A 20,355-nucleotide genomic window follows, 5' to 3' on the forward strand; every position below is an offset into this window, starting at 1 on the left:
AGGGTTACTTCTTTGTCACATTTTGGCTGTGGGCAGGAGGAGGAAGAATCATGGGGAAAATATTGGTCCTCCCTACTATACTTTTAGATTCAGGCATAAAGGAGGGAGGATTGGAGGGAGGGGAGTCTATTTACAAGGAAGAGAGCGAGAGAGAAGCTCTATCTATTCAGATTTAGTCCTGCTATGCCACTCCCTAGATCTTCTAGTCAAGTTGGGAAGCTGGTGATGAAAATTAGATTTAGCCTCCTAATTTTCTCTTCCCTAACCTAACCCCACCTCAGGTGCATCCAGAATTCAACCAACTAAATTTAGCCATACAACCTAACTAGCTGGCTAGATCTGTTTGAAAATCCTCTTTTAAGGTTTTAAGGTGCACATGATAAAACCATTTCGCAGCATTGTGGGAAAGTTTTATCATACCCTAGGAAAAAAATATATAACATAGCATATGAAATGAGGGTTTGATGTGCATATAAAATGTTGTGTATTCTTCTTTATATCACATAGAATACACCTACAGAAATTAAACATGTTGAACTGAAGACATACAGTGAAAGTTCATCTCAGTTGTGGTCAGACTATTGTGGTGTCCATGCATTTGACTGAAATAAGCTTGTTTACTGATTGCTGCTATTTGTTTTTCTTTCTTGTTGAGATAAATGATAGTTTGTTTTTTTTTAGTTTATTGTTCATCTTCTATCCATAATATTATACAGGCCTTTTGTTTAAGACAATAAAGGTTTCTGTAACCTCATTGAAAGAAGAAACAAACATTATTATTGTTTCAATATACTGTACTGATTTGGGTTGTGAGTTCTCAGCAACATCAGTTATTAGGTTTCATTTCTGCTGCATGCAAATGACCTTGGAACCCTGTTAGTATAAATCAAGTATAAACACGTTCTGATGACTGCATCTACTCTTTATTGAAATGTGATAGTCGCCACAACTAATGCATGAATATAGCATTTATTTACAAATGTATATCTGACTTGCAGATTATCCAAATCCACCTATTGATTTAGAGCTAACTGGTCATCTTGACAGAAGTGTGCAGCTCTCATGGGTACCAGGAAGTGATAACAACAGCCCTATTACAAGTATGTTAACTTTGGTTTATTAAAACTGGATTAAACCGATAATCTAGATAATTTATATATTATTAATAAAAAAAATAATCTCAGAATGGTAGGTTGAAATTGCATTAAACATTAATCAGACCTAAGCTATTACTGCATATTAGTATTTAAATAATCACACACCCTTCATTTAACTGAAATCCCAGATTAGTTCTGCCATTTAGAAATTTCTCATCATTTTAGCATTTTCAGACCTCCGGATAAAATCAGAAAAAGATGTAGGGAACAGCCTAGCAATTCCATAGCTGACATTTCTATTTAATTTTTCAGTTTCTGTTTTTAATGTATGACCTCAGTTGTGTGTATCATTATTTTACCTTGTAGCCACAAAAAGCTGTTAACCCTGTATGAACAGTTAAAAACAGCAGATGCATTTCTATGAGTTAAGTGTAGTGTAGCATTTTGATAACTATATTAGTTCTGGAGAAAACTGAAATCTTTGTTTGTTGTGATAGTCCATTCTCCAGCCTAGTAAAGAAAAATAAAAAAGGCAAAAAGGCTGCTTACTTATGTCAGATATACAAACACAAAAGCAGACTAAAATAAAAACAAAATAAATAACAAATCTTTATTGAAAACAATACCCGACGTGGCCACGTTTCGCCCTCAGGCTGCGTCAGGGGTAAAGGTCTATGAAAAAACTGAGCAGGAAGTTCCAGTGATGACAAACTAAGTGTCAAGCCATGATGAAAGGTATATTTTTTTAAAAAAAAGGAAAATAGGGGTACATTGTGAACCCCTTTTTCATAGACCTTTACCCCTGACTCAGCCTGAGGGTGAAACGTGGCCACGTCGGGTATTGTTTTCAATAAAGATTTGTTCTTTATTTTGTTTTTATTTTTATTTTAGTCTGATTTTGTGTTTGTATATCATTCTCCAGCCTAGACATTCTGGGTCTTATGCTATAAAGGTTATGCTCCTAAATGTACGCTCCAAAATTTCGAGCGTAACCTAACAAGCACAGTATCCACCCATTTATATGTTTCTCTGTTTATTTGCAACAAAAAGAGACCCAAAACAGGGCTGTGTTTTGAGGGAAAGACCCACCTGCCTCAGGGGTCAAGGATTACAAACAGTGTCCACCCACATATAAATGGGTGGACACTGTGCTTGTAATCTTTGACCCCTGAGGCAGGCGGGTCTTCCCGCTGAAACACGGCCCCATGTCGGGTCTCTTTTTGTTGCAGATAAACAGAGGAACATATAAATGGGTGGATACTGTGCTTGTAATCCTTGACTCCTGAAGCAGGCCAGTCTTCCTGCCTAAACATGGCCCCGTGTCAGGTCTGTCTTTGGTGCTAATAAACACTCCCTGCGTTGAACCTCGTGCTGCATTCTCTACTCTTTTGCTTACTTGCTTTTCGTAGAAGTGTTTTCCTGTTTGTTTGTTGTATTTACTGCAGCCTAGTAAAATGGCCTCGAAGTTTTTTAATGGCTACATGCTAATGGCAACATTAGCACATGGCCATTTATACAAAAACACAAAAAGGTCATTTTTGCAACTGTGATAAAAATGGCCTTAGTGCATGGGAAAAACCAGCGTAAGGGCATGCTAAGGCCACTTTTGTCCCAATTTAGTAAAAGGACTCCTAAATTTTAGAAATGTTGAGCCAATTTAAAAAGTCAGAATGGAAGGGTAGAATCCATGAGAGGATAGGACCACTAACACAAATAAAAAATTCTGGATTTAAATGATTTGGACCTGTGAGCTTTGCAGCCTTAAGTTAGCTTACTACCTCAATTACTTCTGGGAGATGGAAGACAGTATTGAGATCTATGTCTGCTGAGGGGGAGTTCCAAGCTTCCTTCAACTTAGTGCTGACAGTTCTAGAAAAGCCCTAATCTAGTTCTAGAATTTGATTGTCAATAATCTGTCTGGCTATGTCCCTGGCTTTTACTAGGGCTGGTATAGATCACTGGCTATTACCTGTTTGGTGGTTAATGATGGCACCACGTTTTCTTGCTGCATTCTTTTAAACTGAGCTTCTTCAGCATATGTACATTTGATACCAATACAACAACTTCCAGTTGTCGGCTGAATCATTCCTCCAGTCATTCATCATAATCAGCAATATCTTTGCTTGATGCAAAGTGGTACTTAAAAACTTAGTCGTTGTTTACATTAGACAATCCACTTAAAGACTCTAGACAGACAAGCATGCTGGGTGCTCCTTAACCAAAAATCTCTGTGTTCTGAGCTTGGTGTCTGTAGATCATTCTCCTGAATTTTGTGCTATGCACCAGTGGTAAATGTAATGGTACATTTAGGAATGTAGGCTGAAAGAATCTCTTCCAAGGCACTCCTTGAGACCATTTGGTTGTAAATGTGATAGATTGCGCTTGTTCTGCCTTAATTGCCTCTTTAATCCCATGGTTGCTTCTAAACAAATATGTTTAATTTGATCTGTCTTCGGAAGATCACGTACCATAATTTATAACATTCATTACATATTTATTTTGCTGTTTTGGTAAATTACTATTTGCTTGGGTACTTTTGCATTGAAATTGTGAAATATAATCAAATTTATGGTTTGTTGGTAGGCTTCATCATTGAATATGAAGATGGATTGCATGAACCAGGAACATGGCACTATCAGACAGAAGTCCCTGCAACTCAGACAACAGCTGTGTTACAACTGTCCCCATATGTGAACTATTCATTCCGTGTTGTTGCTGTCAATAAGATTGGAAGAAGCAGACCTAGTGAAAGATCTGAGCAACATATGACAAAAGCAGCAAGTAAGTCAATACCACTTCTTCCAAGCAGATGCTTTTGGTCTTCAGGATGCAGATAAATACTGCAAAGTATGCAAACGTATACATGCACAAAATAAGGACCCAGCATACAATCAAGAGATTAAGGGGGTCTTTTACCAAAGTGAGGGCGCACATTTTAGCCCCCCCCCCGGCGCCGCCCCCCCAGCCATTGCCGCCCCCCGCCACCATCACCAACAACTTCAACCCCCCCCTATTGCTGACGACCCTCTCGACCCCCCCTCCCGCCGCCAACCCTCCCCCGCTGTCGCCTACCTTTGCTGGCGGGGGACCCCCAACCCCCGCCAGCCGAGGTTCTCTTCTTCCGGTGCAAGGCAGGATGTCAGACTCACAGAAACAGAAGGAAGCCTTGCGCCAGAAGAAGAGGACCTTGGCTGGCGGAGGTTGGGGGTCCCCCGCCAGCAAAGGTAGCCGACGGCGACAGCGGAGGGTTGGCGGCAGGAGAGGGGGTTGAGAGGGTCGGTGGCGGGGGGGGGGCAAAGTTGTTGTTGGTGGTGTCGGCAGCGGGGTCAACAATGGCAGGTGGGGGGGTCGGCGACACTGGGGGGGGTAAAATGTGCCCCCTCACCTCGGGCTCTGGACCCCCCTCCCACCAAAGTCTGGCTATGCCCCTGCCCCCAACCCCAATCACAGCCCCTTGATCATTGAACCTCCCATTGCCAAACCCTGTCCCTACGGTGAAGCCCTATCTCATAATCAGGGACCCCAATTCTCTCCTTCCATACTGCAGCTCCTGCCCTACCCCAGCCCCTCTTGCTGCGTGTATGGGGCAGGAGTGTTTTCCCTCTGTTCTTGCTCTGGCTGGACCCTGGGGGTATACACACGCACACACAAACACACACACACACACTCAAACTATAAACAAGACCATAATGGGATCAAACTTTAACATAAGTGTTTCATTTTTAGACCCAGATGGCAATCCATCAGGTGTTAAAGGGATAGGATCAGAACCTCACAATTTGGTGATTAGTTGGGAGGTAAGTTAACTTACTGCAATTTTTTTTTATATAACAAATAATAATACCTACAATAAAGTAAGTTATTGACATTTTCAATTGGGGGGGGGGGGGGGGGATTTAACCTTTTCTTAAACCAGCACTGTGGGCCTCTACCCAGATTTTCAGAGATGTAGGAATTTTAAAGCTGCTTCTAAATTTAAATTTTCAGCAGTATAGAGTCAGTATAGAACTGAGTTTGTTTGCGGATTAATACCGTTCAAATATCTGAAAGGTATTAATCCGCAAACAAACCTTTTCCGTAGATGGGAAGGCGGTAGAACTAGAGAACATGAAATGAGATTGAAGGGGGAGCAGACTCAAGAAATATGTCAGGAAGTATTTTTTCATGGAGAGAGTGGTGGATACTTGGAATGCCCTCCTGCGGGAGGTGGTGGAGATGAAAACGGTAACAGAATTCAAAAATGCGTGGGATAAACATAAAGGAATCCTGTTCAGAAGGAATGGATCCTCAGAAGCTTAGCGGAGATTGGGTGGCAGAGCCAGTGCTGGGAGGCGGGGCTAGTGCTGGGCAGACTTCTATGGTCTGTGCCCTGAAAATGGCAGATACAAATCAAGGTCAGGTATACAAATAAAGTAGCACATATGAATTTATCTTGTTGGGCAGACTGGATGGACCATACAGGTCTTTCTCTGCCGTCATCTACTATGTAACTATCAGGCTTATTTTTGAAAGTGATCGCCGGCGATCTTCCGACATAAATCGGGAGATGGCCGACGATCTCTCAAAAGCGGCGAAATCGGTATAATCGAAAGCTGTTTTTTTTACACCATCGCCGCTTTCTCGTCGCCAAGCCGGCAAAAGTTTGAAGGGGCATGTCAGCGCCATAGTGAAGGCGGGACATGGGCGGGCATGGGCGTGGCTACCAGATGGCCGGCTTTCGTGGATAATGGAAAAAAAAAGCGGCGTTCATCAGTATTTTGCCGGGTTTACTTGGTTCTTTTATTTTCACGACCAAGCCTCAAAAAGGTTCCCCAGCTGACCAGATGACCACCGGAGGGAATGGGGGATGACTCCCCCATACTCCCCCAGTGGTCACCAACCCCCTCCCACACTAAAAAAATAAAAACCTTTTTTGCCAGCCTGTAAGCCAGCCTCAAATGTCACACCCAGCTCCCTGACAGCAGTATGCAAGTCCCTGGTGCAGTTTTTAATGGGTGCAGTGCACTTCAGGCAGGCAGACCCAGGTCCCCCCCCCATCTGTTACACTTGTGGTGCTAATTGTTGAGCCCTCCAAACCCCCCCAAAACCCATTGTACCCACATGTAGGTGCCCCCCTTCACCCATAAGGGCTATGGCAATGGTGTAGAGTTGTGGGAAGTGGGTTTGGGGGAGATTTGGGGGGCTCAGCACCCAAGGTAAGGGAGCTATGCACCTGGGAGCTATTTGTGTATTTTAAAAAATTTTTTAGAAGTGCCCCCTAGGGTGCCCGGTTGGTGTCCTGGCATGTGAGGGGGACCAGTGCACTACAAATGCTGGCTCCTCCCATGACCAAATGCCTTTGATTTCGCTGGGTTTGAGATGGCTGGCATTTTTTTCCATTATCGCTGAAAAACAAAACCGGTCATCTCAAACCCGGCAAACTCTGGCATTTGGCCGGGCTAAACCGTATTATCGAAAAAAAAGATGGCCGGCCATCTTTTTCGATAATACAGTTCCGGCCAACTGTTGCGCCGCCGCCAAAATAGATCGCTGGCGATCTATTTCACCAGCAACGTTCGATTATGCCCCTCTATCTGTCCTACATGAATATATGGTAAACATGATAGTAGATGACTTACTGATAAACTACTATTTTTATAGGGCTAACCTGGTGGCTTAGGGGGAGTGGTGTGACCTACATTCAATTTTCAGATCACGTCTTTCCTCCCCAGGCCAATCAATACAGGTGATGCCATAAAGACATACTCACACCCCATTGTGAAGGGAGACCTAGTGGTCATACAACAACACTGAGTGGCCATATTTAAGATACGGGATTCCAAAAGAAATCAGCTGACTGTCATTGTAATGGCTGGACTAGGCGACCTAGTTGGGGGGGGGGGGGAAGGATATAAAGTATGGGCTCGATATTCAAAGCTTCTTAAATGACCAGGAGAGGCTGCTTAACTGATTAGTGCTGCTGAATATCCTTTCTAACTGGTCATCCCCTAACTGGCTAGGAAAGGGATGGACTGAGCGGAGCATGAACTTAGTTGGTTATTGGTGAATTTCAACCCACTAGCCAGCTAAGTAATCACATAAAGTTAGGACAGCAAATAAAGGGTCCTAACTTTTATGCGGTGAAGTTAACCGCACACCTGGTCTGAGTACAGGGTGGCACCAGGTTAACTTACGGGTGACCGGTGAGACACAGATATTCAATGCTGGAGATCTGCACATGGCACGGCATTGAATATCTGGGGTCAGGTCATCCCGCAGTTGAGTGGCTCAGACCCCTCTTACCACTGCAGGCCGAACATCAGGTGGTATGGGTAAATGTTCCTGGGTAGTTTCAAAATGCAGCTCAGTTTTGACTGAAAAGGAGTATAAGGAAACTGTCTTCCCTCCAACCCCCTACCAAAAAAAGAGAAAAATATATAGGTGCAAATTAAGGAAAACCTTTTTTATACAGTAGGTGCTAGATTGGTTATAATCAAACATAGCTTTAGATTTAGGGACACCGTAAAATTTACATCCTTTTCATATTAGCTGAAAAAAATATTCCTCTGAAATATCTGTGTTAAATATTGGTAAAACTGACATGTTTTTGGAAAACAATTTAAACAAATTGAATTTCCTAGTGATACTATAGGGCATATGCACAGAAAACAAGCTGTCTATGCAGCCGTTAACTGATTGGCAGGTAGAAAAATTTTCAAGTTTAGGTCTGTATGATTAACCCACACAGTTAAGTGGACAAATATCAGACCCCTGGTATTTCACTGACATTGTGAGTATCATATCTATGTTATATGATTTGTTCTTCCATGCTGTCTATTATGTTGTTATTTGTATTGTACTGATATTGTACTGACATTTATCATATTTGTTATATGATTGTTCTATAATGCTGTTAAATAGATATATTTCTAACACTATTTCATGTTAAGTCCTTTTATTAGGTTTCAATCTGCCATTTCCAAGTTTACCTCATTGATTGTATTTATGCTTATATTTGGTAATTTTACTATTGTTATGCTATTAACAAAATTGTAAGTTTTATGTTAAACTGTATCCGTTGTACACCAGCTTGGGATAATCTCTTAACAAAAGTGGTTGAACTAAATGCCAATAAAGGAGGAACACCCAGAGACACTGACCGGTGCATGTAGGCACTGAGCTGGGCGCCCTTGGACAGCTGGTGTCATCAAATGGAGGCCTTTATTCCATCTATTTCTGGCCCTACCGTGGAACGCAGGCACATGACCAAAGGGGCAGGTCCTGCCCCTTTGGCACTACTGAGGAGTGTGGGACTTTGCTCCACTCTAATGAGGAAGATAAAAGCGGGGAAACAGAATGTCTGGCACCAATTGTTGTTAAAGGACCCATGGACTTACATCTGCAAGCAGCAAAGATGCTGGATCAACTCCTATTTCTAATGTTAGTACTTTTTATCTTCTTTTAGCTAGACTTTATTTCTCCTTTCCTCTCCATATACTTACTTCTCTAGTCGTTCCATTTCCACTTGTCTCTGATTCCTGTCTTTCAACCACCCTCTAGTTCCTTATTTCCACTCAATATTCGTAGCCTACTCAGCCTCATCTACCTCCACCTCTCATCACCTCACCAACCCTGTTCCTTCACTGTCACTTATCTCCTCTGCACCTCCAGTTCCTTTCTTATATCTTAGCCCCTTAAAAAGGCTTCCATTTCCCCTTTTACTTCCCCATTTCCATCTTCTCTCTTTCTTCAAACACTTGCCCCCTTCCTTTGTATTTCACCCTCTTCATAGCCCTCTGCCTCTTTATTCTTTTTGCCCCAACATCTGTCCCTTATCCTTTCTTGTTCCCCCTCCTGTGGTGATCCACCCCCTTCTTCTCTCAATCTTACCCTCCTCCTGCAGCTCCTTCCTGCCTCCTTACTCTCAACAACATGAAAAAACAAACAAACAATGCAAGCAAAGGGCAGCTAGGTCAGCTGGCACTCAGTCCCTCCCCCACAGCAACAGAAAGTATTCATCAGAGGGGGCAGAGCTTCACAACAGCCTTTGTACCGGCTGCCCTTTATTGCAATATTTGGTTTTGTTTTGGGGGGTTTTCACAGTCCTGAGAGTCCTGGAGCAGGAAGGAGCTGTGGGAAGAGGGCTAAGAAACATTGAAACATAGAACATGAAGGCAGATAAGGGCCAAATGGCCCATCCAGTCTACCCATCCTCAGTAACCACCAGCTCTTCCTTTCCTAAGGAATCCCCTTCCCAAGGGAAGGGAGCAGACCACTGGGAGTGCAAAGGGGGTGCAACTAAGATTTTGGGGGAGGCAATTGCCCCCCCCCCCCCTGTACCCCTATAGTGAAGTCTATGGCCAACAGCCAATTACTAATGTTAATTGGTACTCATTAAAATTGGAGTGCATCTAGCTGCATGCTTTTCTATAAGGCAGGCCACCTAACTCCCATAGTGTATATCTTAAAAGAGGATGTGGCCACAGGAGGGGCATGTGCAAGTCAGGGGTATTCAGAAAAGTTACACACATAATTGTAGAATACAGGATAAGTGTACCCAACTTGGACATAGAAGAAAGTGGGATGTTTGACCACGGCAATACAAGACCTGGAGAAATGGATCTTAAAAATACTTGTTTATTGATGAAAAAAGGACTCAACACAAACATTGTGTTTCAGCAATTAGGCCTGCATCAGGAGTCTACAAAACGCATATATACAAATAAACATTGAATAAAAACAAACCTTATATAATCAAAAACTCAAATACTAGAATACTAAAAGCAATTGGTAATGGAAAATATTACAAGATAAAAACTAATAAGATATTACAATAGCCAATTTGGGCACCAGCATTTTCACCAGGTTTCAGCAGGCATATGTCTGGTGCCCTAAGTTTGGCATGGGAGTTGTGCATCCATTTATCAGTGCTATTTATAGAATCCTCACACACACCCACACACATTGTTTTTCACATTTTAAATTGTCCATTCGGGAACATAGTTTATGGATACTTTTTACACGTGTAGTTTGGGTTGAGTGTCAAGAAGAAAGTATACACCTATTTTCCTTTTGAAACTTGCAATGAATAAGGGTGGATTTCACTTTGAAACTTGCTGCCTTTTGTACCGGTAGATTGTTTACAAAAAAAAGTTACAATGCAATGAGATTTGGAAAGGCAATCCAATGCACATTGCTTATCAATCCTGCCCAAAATGTGCCCCCAGAAACATTTCACCTGATTGCAGCTAAAAATACGTATTTAGATCATCTCATATACTTTAACCATATTGAGTGAAGGCAGTTTTCAACAGCCAGTTTACTTCTCTAAATTGTTATTTTTCCATGTATATAAGTTCATTGTCCTTCCCATCCCAGCTAGTTAATGTTATACAAGTGATTTTCACAGGTCAAAAATATTCATTTATTTACTACTTATTTATTGGGATTTATAAATTGCCTTTATGAAGAGATTCACCAAGGCAGAGTACAACAGGTACAGCTTGACATAAACTATTTATATTTGTTAAAAGCATAACAATAGTAAAATGGCCAAGTGTAAGCATAAAATAAAATTAATGAGATAAACATGGATACAGGTAAGTTAAATCCCAGGAATGGCAATGATTTGAGACAGTATCAGAAATATACATATTAAAACAGCACAGTAGAACATTAATTTAACAGAAATATGACAAATGTCTGCAGAATACAAAAAATATACCATAATAGGCAGCATGGAAGAACATTCGTATAACACAGATATGATTCTCACAACAGCAGTGCAATAGAAATGAAACACCTTAATAATGAATTTTTATATGGAATCTGTATAACATGATCAGATTCTGCAGCTTCAAAGTGGCACAGTCTATGTGAGCCTAATTTGATTGAATTATTCTTAGTTTTGGAATTATTCATGTCTTTTGCTTATTTGAATTAAGGTGATATATGTGTTCCAAATGTTACTTGGCGTATTTTGATCTGGGCTTTATGTTTTTTGTAGACAAAGCAGTTATACAGATAATACAATGGAGTGTCCATACTTCACATGTTCCATATTAACGCATAATAGATTTTATTGGAAGTAAAGTATGTTCAATGTTATCACCATATGTATCTTTTTTAATAACCAAATACTGTATTTTCATTTCATTGTAGCCAATGAGAGGGTTCCTGGCCAATGGACCTGGTCTTCAATATAAAGTCAGTTGGCGTCAGAAAGATTCTGATGATGAATGGACATCTGTTATTGTTGCAAGTGTTTCTAAATATGTTGTATCTGCAACACCAACCTTTGTTCCTTATGAAATAAAAGTTCAGGCTTTGAATGATATTGGATATGCAGAAGAACCAGCAGTAGTTATTGGACATTCTGGGGAAGACTGTAAGTGTGTTACAAAGATTCAGTAATAATAGTTGGGGGGAGGGGACATGTAGAGGCTAATATTTAGCCATATAGAGAATATCTGAGATGTCTAACTTAGATGGTTTCAAAGCACATTTAGACATTCAGGACCAGATTCAATGTATGGCGCCTAAAACATTGGCACCAAAAAAAAAAAACCTCGCCTAAAGTTAGATGTGGTTTATAGAATATGTGTAGTGCCCATCCCTGAGACTAAAATTTAGGCACCACCATTTACGCCAACTAAAACCTGGGGTAAATGCACGTGCCTAAGTTAAGCGAGGATCGGGCATATTCTATAACAGTGCATGTAATTTTTCAGAATGCCCACAACCCATCCATGCCCCTCCAATGGCCATCCCCCCATTTGAGATCCGCACTCCACTTTACAGAATACACTTAAGGCCCTGTTTACTAATTCACGCTAGAGGCATGTTAACGTTGTTAGAGTGTGCTAACTGTGTAGGGGCCCACAATATTCCTATGTGTGCTTACACAACGCACGCTAATTGTGTGCACATTCTAAAAACGATAGTGCACTTTAGTAAACATGGGCCTTAGAAAGTTGCATGCATAAATTCTAATTAGTGCTGATAATTTCTTGTTAGTGGCCAATTATCAGCACTGATTGGTTTGTTAAACAAGTTGAATGCGCAAATTGGCTTTGCGGCCAATTTGCACGCACAACTTTAGTCGCCATATATATAGAATCCAGGGGTTACAGTGCAATTCTATAACAACATAGGCACTAACATTTGCATATGCATTACACACAAACATTTAGAATACTAGCATTAACATGCATACGTGCACACTTTCACGTATAAATGCTAGCATGCTACCTAAGTTGTATTCTACAAATACTTGTTTAACTTACACAGCGCATATTTGCATGGGTGCGTACACAGAAGTGAAGACTGGGAAGGACAGGTAGGACTTTCTTACAGAATTCTGTAAGTTACACACATACCTGAAGCACTTAGATGATCAAATTTGCTGATGACACAAAATTATTTGAAGTTGTTAAATCATAAGAGGATCGTGAAAAATTGCACAAAGACCTTATAAGACTGGACATCCAATTGGCACATGAAATTTAATGTGAGAACGTGCAAAATGATGCATGTAGGGGAGAGCAACCCAAAGTATAGTTACATAATGTATCATCCAGGAGAAGGGTCTAGGTGTCATCACTGATGATAACATTGAAGTCCTCAGCAAAGAAATGGAAAATACAACAGAGAATATCATTATGCTTCTATATTGCTCTATGATGGGACCACACCTTGAATATTGTATATAATTCTGGTCATTGCATCACAAAAGAGATATAGCTGAATTAGAAAAGGTACAGAGAAGGGCGACTCCCCTATGAGGAAAGGCTAAAGCAGTTCAGGCTCTTCAGCTTGGAGATGACTGATGGAAGACATGATAGTTGTTTATAAAATAATGTGTGGGCAGGAACGGGTATTCATGAATCATTTGTTCACTCTTTCCAAAAGACTCTGGGGTGCATATGATGAAGTTGCTAAGTAGTACATTTAAAACAAATTGGAGAAAATATGTCTTAACTCAATGTATAATTAAGCTCTAGAATGTGTAGTCAAAGAATGTGGTAAAAGCTGTTAACATAGCAGAATTTAAAAGGCTTGGATAAGTTCCTGGAAGAAAAGGCCATAAACTGTTATTGAAGTGGACTTGGGGACATTCACTGCTTATCCTTGGGATTAAGCAGCATGTAATCTAATACTCTCTTAGGATCCTGCCAGGTACTTGTAACCTGGTCACTGTTGGAAACAGGATACTGGGGTTGATAGACGTTTGGTATGTCCCGGTATGGCAATTCTTATCTACATATGTACAAGCTCTATGGCTGGCTAAGTGTTTGGAATTACATTCCTTTATAAAAAAAAATGAGTGCAACTAGGTATTAACAAATGATTGGGTAGTCCGAATATTTTCATTTCATTTGTTCCCTTTTTATTATTTTGAAATTTAATTTCATTCATATTATGCATTGTTTGCATATAGTGCACACTTTTCTTAAAGAGCATGTGCTACATGCACCTGCCCCCTAATTCTATAAATTTGGGCACACAATTTTGGTGAATGTGAATCACTGCTGCCAGTGACAATCTCTAGACAGAAGGACAGCACATGAAGTTAGAGGAAGAGAGATGCCGGACCAGGTCGGGGGAGGGGGGTGGAAGAAAGATGCTGGGTTGGGTGTGCATGCTCTGAAGCAGCTGGGGGAAGTACTTACAGGGCAGCAGTCTCTTCGGCTGCGGGAAATTCAGAATGTGCCACTTCCTAAAAGTTACCACCTAATGCCTCCACCTCAGTTGGCCTAATTATAGGGCTGCCCCTGCCAAGAGTTCAGATATGTCTCCATTCCTCTGTCTAATTCCTGTGCTCTTCATCCCAATGTTATGGCAGATTATTATGAATCCAGATCCTCAGCACCAAATGTGGGCAGCAGGGTGATTCTTGACTCCTCTTTGTGTACTTCAGCACAATGGACAGAGTTTACTTGTCCTGGAAAAGAGAGCATGCTATGCAAAAAAAAAAAAACTGTATCTCTAGAAAATCACATTTCAAGGAAAGTGAACTTCTTTAAACTTACTGCAGATACAGTAGGGCAGTATTGTAGCCTTACATACTACCACTTTGGCTCTGAATCCCTGCCCTACTAGCTGGATAAAGATTGTTCATTAAGATCTTGCAGAATTTCTTGTTAGGATTGTTCATCTCTCCTTATCTACAGGTATACTGTTCTATCAGCTTAAAAGGAAAAATGTCTGGCCTGTCTTGAAAAGCTTAGCTTTGGACACCTCACATCCTACCTTTTATTGACCAGTCTTATCTTCCTTTGCTTGCAATGTTTCTTAAGCATTTGGTTCTCCGTCAACTTCTGGCTTATTATGATGATCTTGTTATTCTTGATTCTCAATAACATGGCTTTCATCCATCTCATTGTGTTGTTGGATACCTTATTTAAGGGCTTGGAACCACTTGGTACAGCATTTGTTTAGTCTTTCTTGGTGTCACTGTAGTCTTTGATTCTGTTAGTCATGATATGTTGTTACATCAACTTAGTTCTATGGACTTGTGCAGAACTTTTTACTGTTGGTTGCCTTCTTCCTTGACTGATCGCCAACAGCATATTTCTTAAAGGACATTAGTATCTTCATGGCACTCTATCAAATGTGGCATACTTCAGGGCTCAGCTCTCTTGAAATTCATTCTTGATGTTTACTTACGCACTTTATGTCATGTTATTAGGGCTCATGGTCTTTTTTATAATTTTTATGGCAAAATGACATTTTATTATATGTACCTGTTGCCCTGGGGGATGGTCCTTATAGTGATCAGCTCTCTGTTGGTTTTGGTGCTGTTGTTTCTTGCTGGTTGACCATGGTCTGATGGCAAATTGTCATAAAACTAAGGCATTCTTGTGACATGAGATATAATTTTTGTTCCTCCTCCTGTTGTCCGCATAGCTGATGTGGATATTTCTATGTGTGTGGAATTCCAGCATCTTGGTGTTTTGTTGGATACATACTTACCACAGCAATCGGGAACTCTTTTCAAAAGCTGAAGATACATAGGTACTTGCAGATACCTTAGCAGAATCTGATTTCCATACTGTAGTTCAAATGTTTATTATGTCCTGTGTGAATTTAGGGAATATAGTGTTGAATGGCTTGGCTGCTTTGACACTTCACTTTGTGCAGCTGGTTCTGCATATGGTTGCACGACTTATATTGGGCATGACTCCCTCTGACCATATCACCACAGCTGTGATACAGCTTCACTGGTTGCTCATTGAGCAACGTATGTAATATATAATGGTGTTCATGTCTTGATTGTTTACTCTCACTTCTTCAGCCATACATAATGAGTCAGCTATCATGTGTATGTTCCCAGTCTACATACACTTTGGCTCCATTGGTTGATGGTAGGCTTACTTCTAACCCAGTAGTTCCCAAACCTGGTTCTGGAGACACCCCATCCAATTAGGTTTTCAGGATATCCACAATGAATATTGCATGCAAATCTCTGTCATGAATATTCATTGTGGATATCCTGAAAACCTGACTGACTGGGTGCCTCCAAACCCAGGTTTGAGAACTACTGCTCTAACCCATGCATGAGCCTTTTCTTGTTATGCACATCCCCTGTGGAACATGCTACCAGTCACATTACATAAAGCAGGTGATGGTGAAGATTTTTGTAGGTTTTTAAAGGCATATTTATTCAGAAGTACTTTTTTTGTTAGCCTTTTATTTTCTGTCTGTTTCTTCTGAGTTTCTGTATTATGTTTTTCTGGGCTTGACCCAAGGTGATTTGGCAGGCTATACACTTTGCAAATAAATAAATATAGAGGAAAATTTAAATTCAACAAAAAGATTTCTGATAATGCACTAAAGTCCACAAATTAGGGAGAAGAAACCAAATCAAAGAAAATAAAAATCAGATAAAAAAAAAGAAGGCAGACACTCGACTCCATCACTGAGGCATATCTGATGCCCCTGGGGAGCAGAAGACACATTGATCAGAGGCCAATTAGCAGCTAAAAAAAGAAGTTAATAGAGCTAGTAATGGAGTTAGTTGAAATTAGATCATAGTATATTTATACTTTATAATATATTTACAGGAGTATTTAAGAAAAAAGAGAGCTCCTAGCTGAAGCACCCCTGGGAGGAAATCTCTCTGATTCTTCTGCGGTTCTTTAGAAATATCAGGAAACTAATCTTCTAATTAAATCTTCAGATTCAAAAATAAGTCATCTCTGTGTTTGTATAATATACCTAGAAGCAATCTCTGCCAGATTTCAGTGCAAAAGAAACAACCAAAGTTTCAGATGTCATCAAATCAGCAGTAAATAGTAAATCTTGGTCAATAGTTCAACTTGCTTATAAGGTATATGCAGTATCTTGGTCAAATATTGCAGAAATATTTCCCTTGGGGATCTCAACAAGAGCTGAGGAAAATGATTTAATCTCAAATGATCTAGATTCATTTTCCAAGGCTTTAACTTTAGCTTTTAATACTATATTGTCCTTCAGCAAGAAAACATTCAAATTGTTAATAACCTTCACAATAGTGGTACAGTTTTGTTTTGTTTTTTTACAAATTGCTTCAAAGGGAAGACATCTGAAGCACAGAGTTTCAATGTATTTCCCTGCTCATTAATTTTTAAGGCCAAACCATTCATCTGTGGAACCAGAACTTGTCCCAACTCCAAGATCATTTGCCAAATAGACTCCAAAATAAACTGTGCAGGGGGAACTGGGGTAAATTACAGTTGAGGAGGAAACAAAGCAAGTAATTGACCTTGGTGTTCCAGCGAGGGAGTTCCCAAAGTTGCAGTGTCTCTATACTGACTTCAGCTCTCCCCGACATGAATCATAGACCTCCACCAACCAGAAATCCTGCTTGGCTCACTACCCCTCAGGCTGGCAGAAGGCCAGCACCAAATGTATGCATCTGCCTGGCTCCTGCTATACAAGGTCCAAGGTTCATTTATTTGATTAACTTCCTAAAGCCAAGCCATCAAAATGATGTACAATACAATAATATAAGAGGATGATTCACAGGGTTGTACAGGGGGGTCCTCAGCTCTGGACTCCAGATGATATCTAGACCAAGGCAGCTAGCAAGTACACATATCTGTGGGACAGCCGCCATCTATGTCTATTCACCACAGCTTTAAACCTGAGAGTCCCAGCATTCTACAAACTAGTCTATTGGACCAAAAACAGATGGGACTAATGTCTCCAATGGAGTGAAAATAAATGTAATTGCATTGTTTTGGATAAGCTGAAGCCATTTCAGTTGATAGAGAGGAAGGCCAGTCAACACAGAATTGTAATAAACAAGATGACTTTATTTCTATAAACTGGCATATCAGTTTAGATGTCCCAGTGCCATGTGCCTAGCGCCAATTGTGTAGCAGCATCTTGGTGCCATGATTCCATTATAAAATACTAATATAAGGTTGGCGTTGGTATGCCCATATGTAGACATGCCTTCTTATGCTATATCAATGTCAAGCAAAAGTCAGTGCACCAAGTGACACATAGTTAATAATACACATAACTGTCACTGTGAGGCACCACTTTATATAATTGCACTCTTAGGGCCTAATATTCAGACTACAAGAGTTTGCCCGGCTAATTCTCATGGTTGGCACTGAGTCTGGATATTCAATTCTGGGCCGTTACCTGCAATTAGCATTGAATATCCAGTTTATTTTTAGATGGTTTGAATTCAACTGGCCAAGCCGATATTCAGTTCTGGTCTGTTAAGTTGGAACTAGCTAAAGATAAACCACCTGTTCACATGGCCATATTTGGTCGCCAAACATAGCCAGCCAGACACTGAATATTGGCGCTGACCAGCTATGTCACATGACATAGCTGGTCATCTAGCTAGCCGCTAAGCGCTAATATTCAGCTGAGATAGCTGGCCGTCTCACTTTGAATATTCATGCTTAGCCAGCTAAGTACCATTTAACCGGCCAGGTGCCATTTCCTGGCCGGTTAAATGGTTTTGAATATGAGGGCGGGTGGGGGGGTTAGTATCTTAGTACAGTTTTAGTGAAGAACATGAAACAACTTTTGTACTAATTTGGAAATATGAGAAACAAAAGAAAGGGATGAGTCAAAAAGAACACCCCAAAATAGAACTGAATCCGTAAATTAAGTAGGGTAGCCTTGGATGCATGGCTGAAAAGGAATCCTTTTATTCCTGCAGATCCATAATGCTTTCTGCCTCTGCTCTGTCCAAATTATGCTCCTGGGAATGCTTATACACAGATCATCTACTTTAGTGTAGTTTATTGCCTCATTTTTATAAGGGGGGAGGAAAGTAAGGAGATACAAAAAGGAAAACTATATTAAACTAAAAAGGCTGTAACATGGTCAAAAAGTCCCGTCCAACCTCAAAGCTTGAATCTTAACTATGTTGAGCAGATCCTTTTATGATCTTCAAGTTTATAAAGGCTCACAACTGCTCTGGATTGTAATAGACATATTTAACCCCCAAATACTTAACAAGATATTTACAAGGATAGACCTGTAAAAATGATGCACCTAATGACAAAGCTTCCTGTCTTAAGGCCAAACAGTCATTCCTTCTTTTCTGAGTTTGTCTCATGACATCTAGTGTTAGCTTAGTTTTAATAAAAATTTGAGTTACTCCCCCTGATATTCAACTGGTGGCGGTCAGCGTTTTCTTAAACTCTGATAGTTGCAAGCTAAAGTACCTCAGAAATTCAATGTCGGGCCATGTCCGGGTACTGGCACTTAATATCAGGGGATAATTTTTTGCAGGCTGGGTGCCGGCAGTTATGCAGGCCTGGCTCAATATCAGGCTGGGCCTACATAACTTTTTGTTATGTTTATAAAAAAATTAATATAAGCCCTCTTGCCCCCCCCCCCCCCCCCTGGTGACCTGCTGCAAGAGGTTGCTGCAGCCATTTTAGACTGGCACTGCAAGGAGCAGGAGTGAGAGGGCTGTGCTCCTGCCTCCAATGACTCTTCTGGGCCACCAGGGATATAAGTAGGCCTGGGGAGAGGACCTACTTCCACAGTTGGGAGAGTGGGGTCTTCCGGGGGGGGGGGTCTTGATGCAGGCTGGGAGGAAGAGGAAGGAAAGAGGGGACATTGGGGTGAGAGGGGGCTTGGGGGCTTTTTTTAAAGGAAAAAAATGTTATGCGGGTGCCAGTCCGATATTCAGAGTTCGCATAGCTTGAGCTGTCCTAAATTAAGCTACTTAGCTATGCAGGTGCTGGCACTAAATATTGCCGGCACCCGCATAACCTGGCGCTCCTCCCTAGTGCCACCCACTTTTTAGTTGGGCGGTCTGAGGGGATTTTCAGTGGGACTCTCCAGTTAAGTGCTGCTGAAAATCCCCATTTAGGCAGCAGAAAGCAATTTAAGGGGGCAGGAGAGGCTCCTGCCTGCTTAAATCACTTTGAATATCAGCCCCACTGTGTACTGACGTTTCAGGGCATTATTGTGCAGTAAGGTAAGTATTGCTCAGTAGTGCTCACTGTTGCTCAATAGTGCACCCTATTGCTCAGTGTACCTCTCTGCTCAATAGTGCACCCTGTTGCTCAAGTGTGCACCAATCATCAGTACTGTTGACATTTCCCATTTTAATGAGTGCCCTCTGTATTAAATACATGATGATGATGGTGATGATGATGTACCCTATGTAGTTTTTTTGTTAATTGTTGGATAAATTTAGCAAGTCTTTATGGTTTGCAGTAATTCTTGTATTATGCTTACCCAAGATTTCTTACACTTAATCTTATTTAGTACCTATGGCAGCTCCAAGCAACGTACAAGTGCATGTTGTTAACAGCACATTAGTAAAAGTTCACTGGGAAGCTGTTCCACCAGCCACCATCCAAGGACATCTTCAAGGATACAGAGTATGTAGTCAAATTAATGTTTGTTGGTCCAGTAATAATTCATGCTAAATTATTCTGTTGTATTAATTTGTTTTAATGTATTAGGTTGTCCATTTAAGTATTCTGATAATCATGTTATTTTGATGATATTTAGTGATGGCAACATAAAGCAGCGGCTGCAGCCGGTTCATTGTTAGGAAGCTGCAGTGGATTCTTCTGCATACAGCTTAGATCAGTGATCTTTGCTACTTTGACAAAAGAAATCTCATTGTGAAAGTCAAGGTCATCATCAGACCACATGAACAGCACACTGGGCATGGGAGGTGCACAGCTAGCCTGATGGCTTCCCTCCCCCTCTCATGATTTACTCAGTCTCATTGCTTACATATATTTGGAGTAGCTCCTGTAAATAACTCTCTCTCTCTCAGCACATCACGTTCCTTGCCAAA

At 40.9% G+C, this 20,355-nt stretch overlaps 1 protein-coding gene across 3 annotated transcripts in view; it reads left to right on the forward strand.

The window, feature by feature from the left end:
* NRCAM (neuronal cell adhesion molecule) overlaps positions 1 to 20,355 on the forward strand; it is a 231,993-nt gene that overhangs the window by 125,849 nt on the left and 85,789 nt on the right. For all 3 annotated transcript variants that reach the window (XM_030215841.1, XM_030215842.1, XM_030215843.1), the window contains 5 exons: positions 999 to 1,100; positions 3,681 to 3,878; positions 4,824 to 4,894; positions 11,238 to 11,463; positions 19,812 to 19,927. In XM_030215841.1, coding sequence (XP_030071701.1) covers positions 999 to 1,100; positions 3,681 to 3,878; positions 4,824 to 4,894; positions 11,238 to 11,463; positions 19,812 to 19,927 — 713 coding nt within the window. The remainder of the gene's footprint in view (positions 1 to 998; positions 1,101 to 3,680; positions 3,879 to 4,823; positions 4,895 to 11,237; positions 11,464 to 19,811; positions 19,928 to 20,355) is intronic.

The sequence above is a fragment of the Microcaecilia unicolor genome, chromosome 10 (assembly GCF_901765095.1).
Source record: "Microcaecilia unicolor chromosome 10, aMicUni1.1, whole genome shotgun sequence".
Taxonomy (NCBI): Eukaryota; Metazoa; Chordata; class Amphibia; order Gymnophiona; family Siphonopidae; genus Microcaecilia; species Microcaecilia unicolor.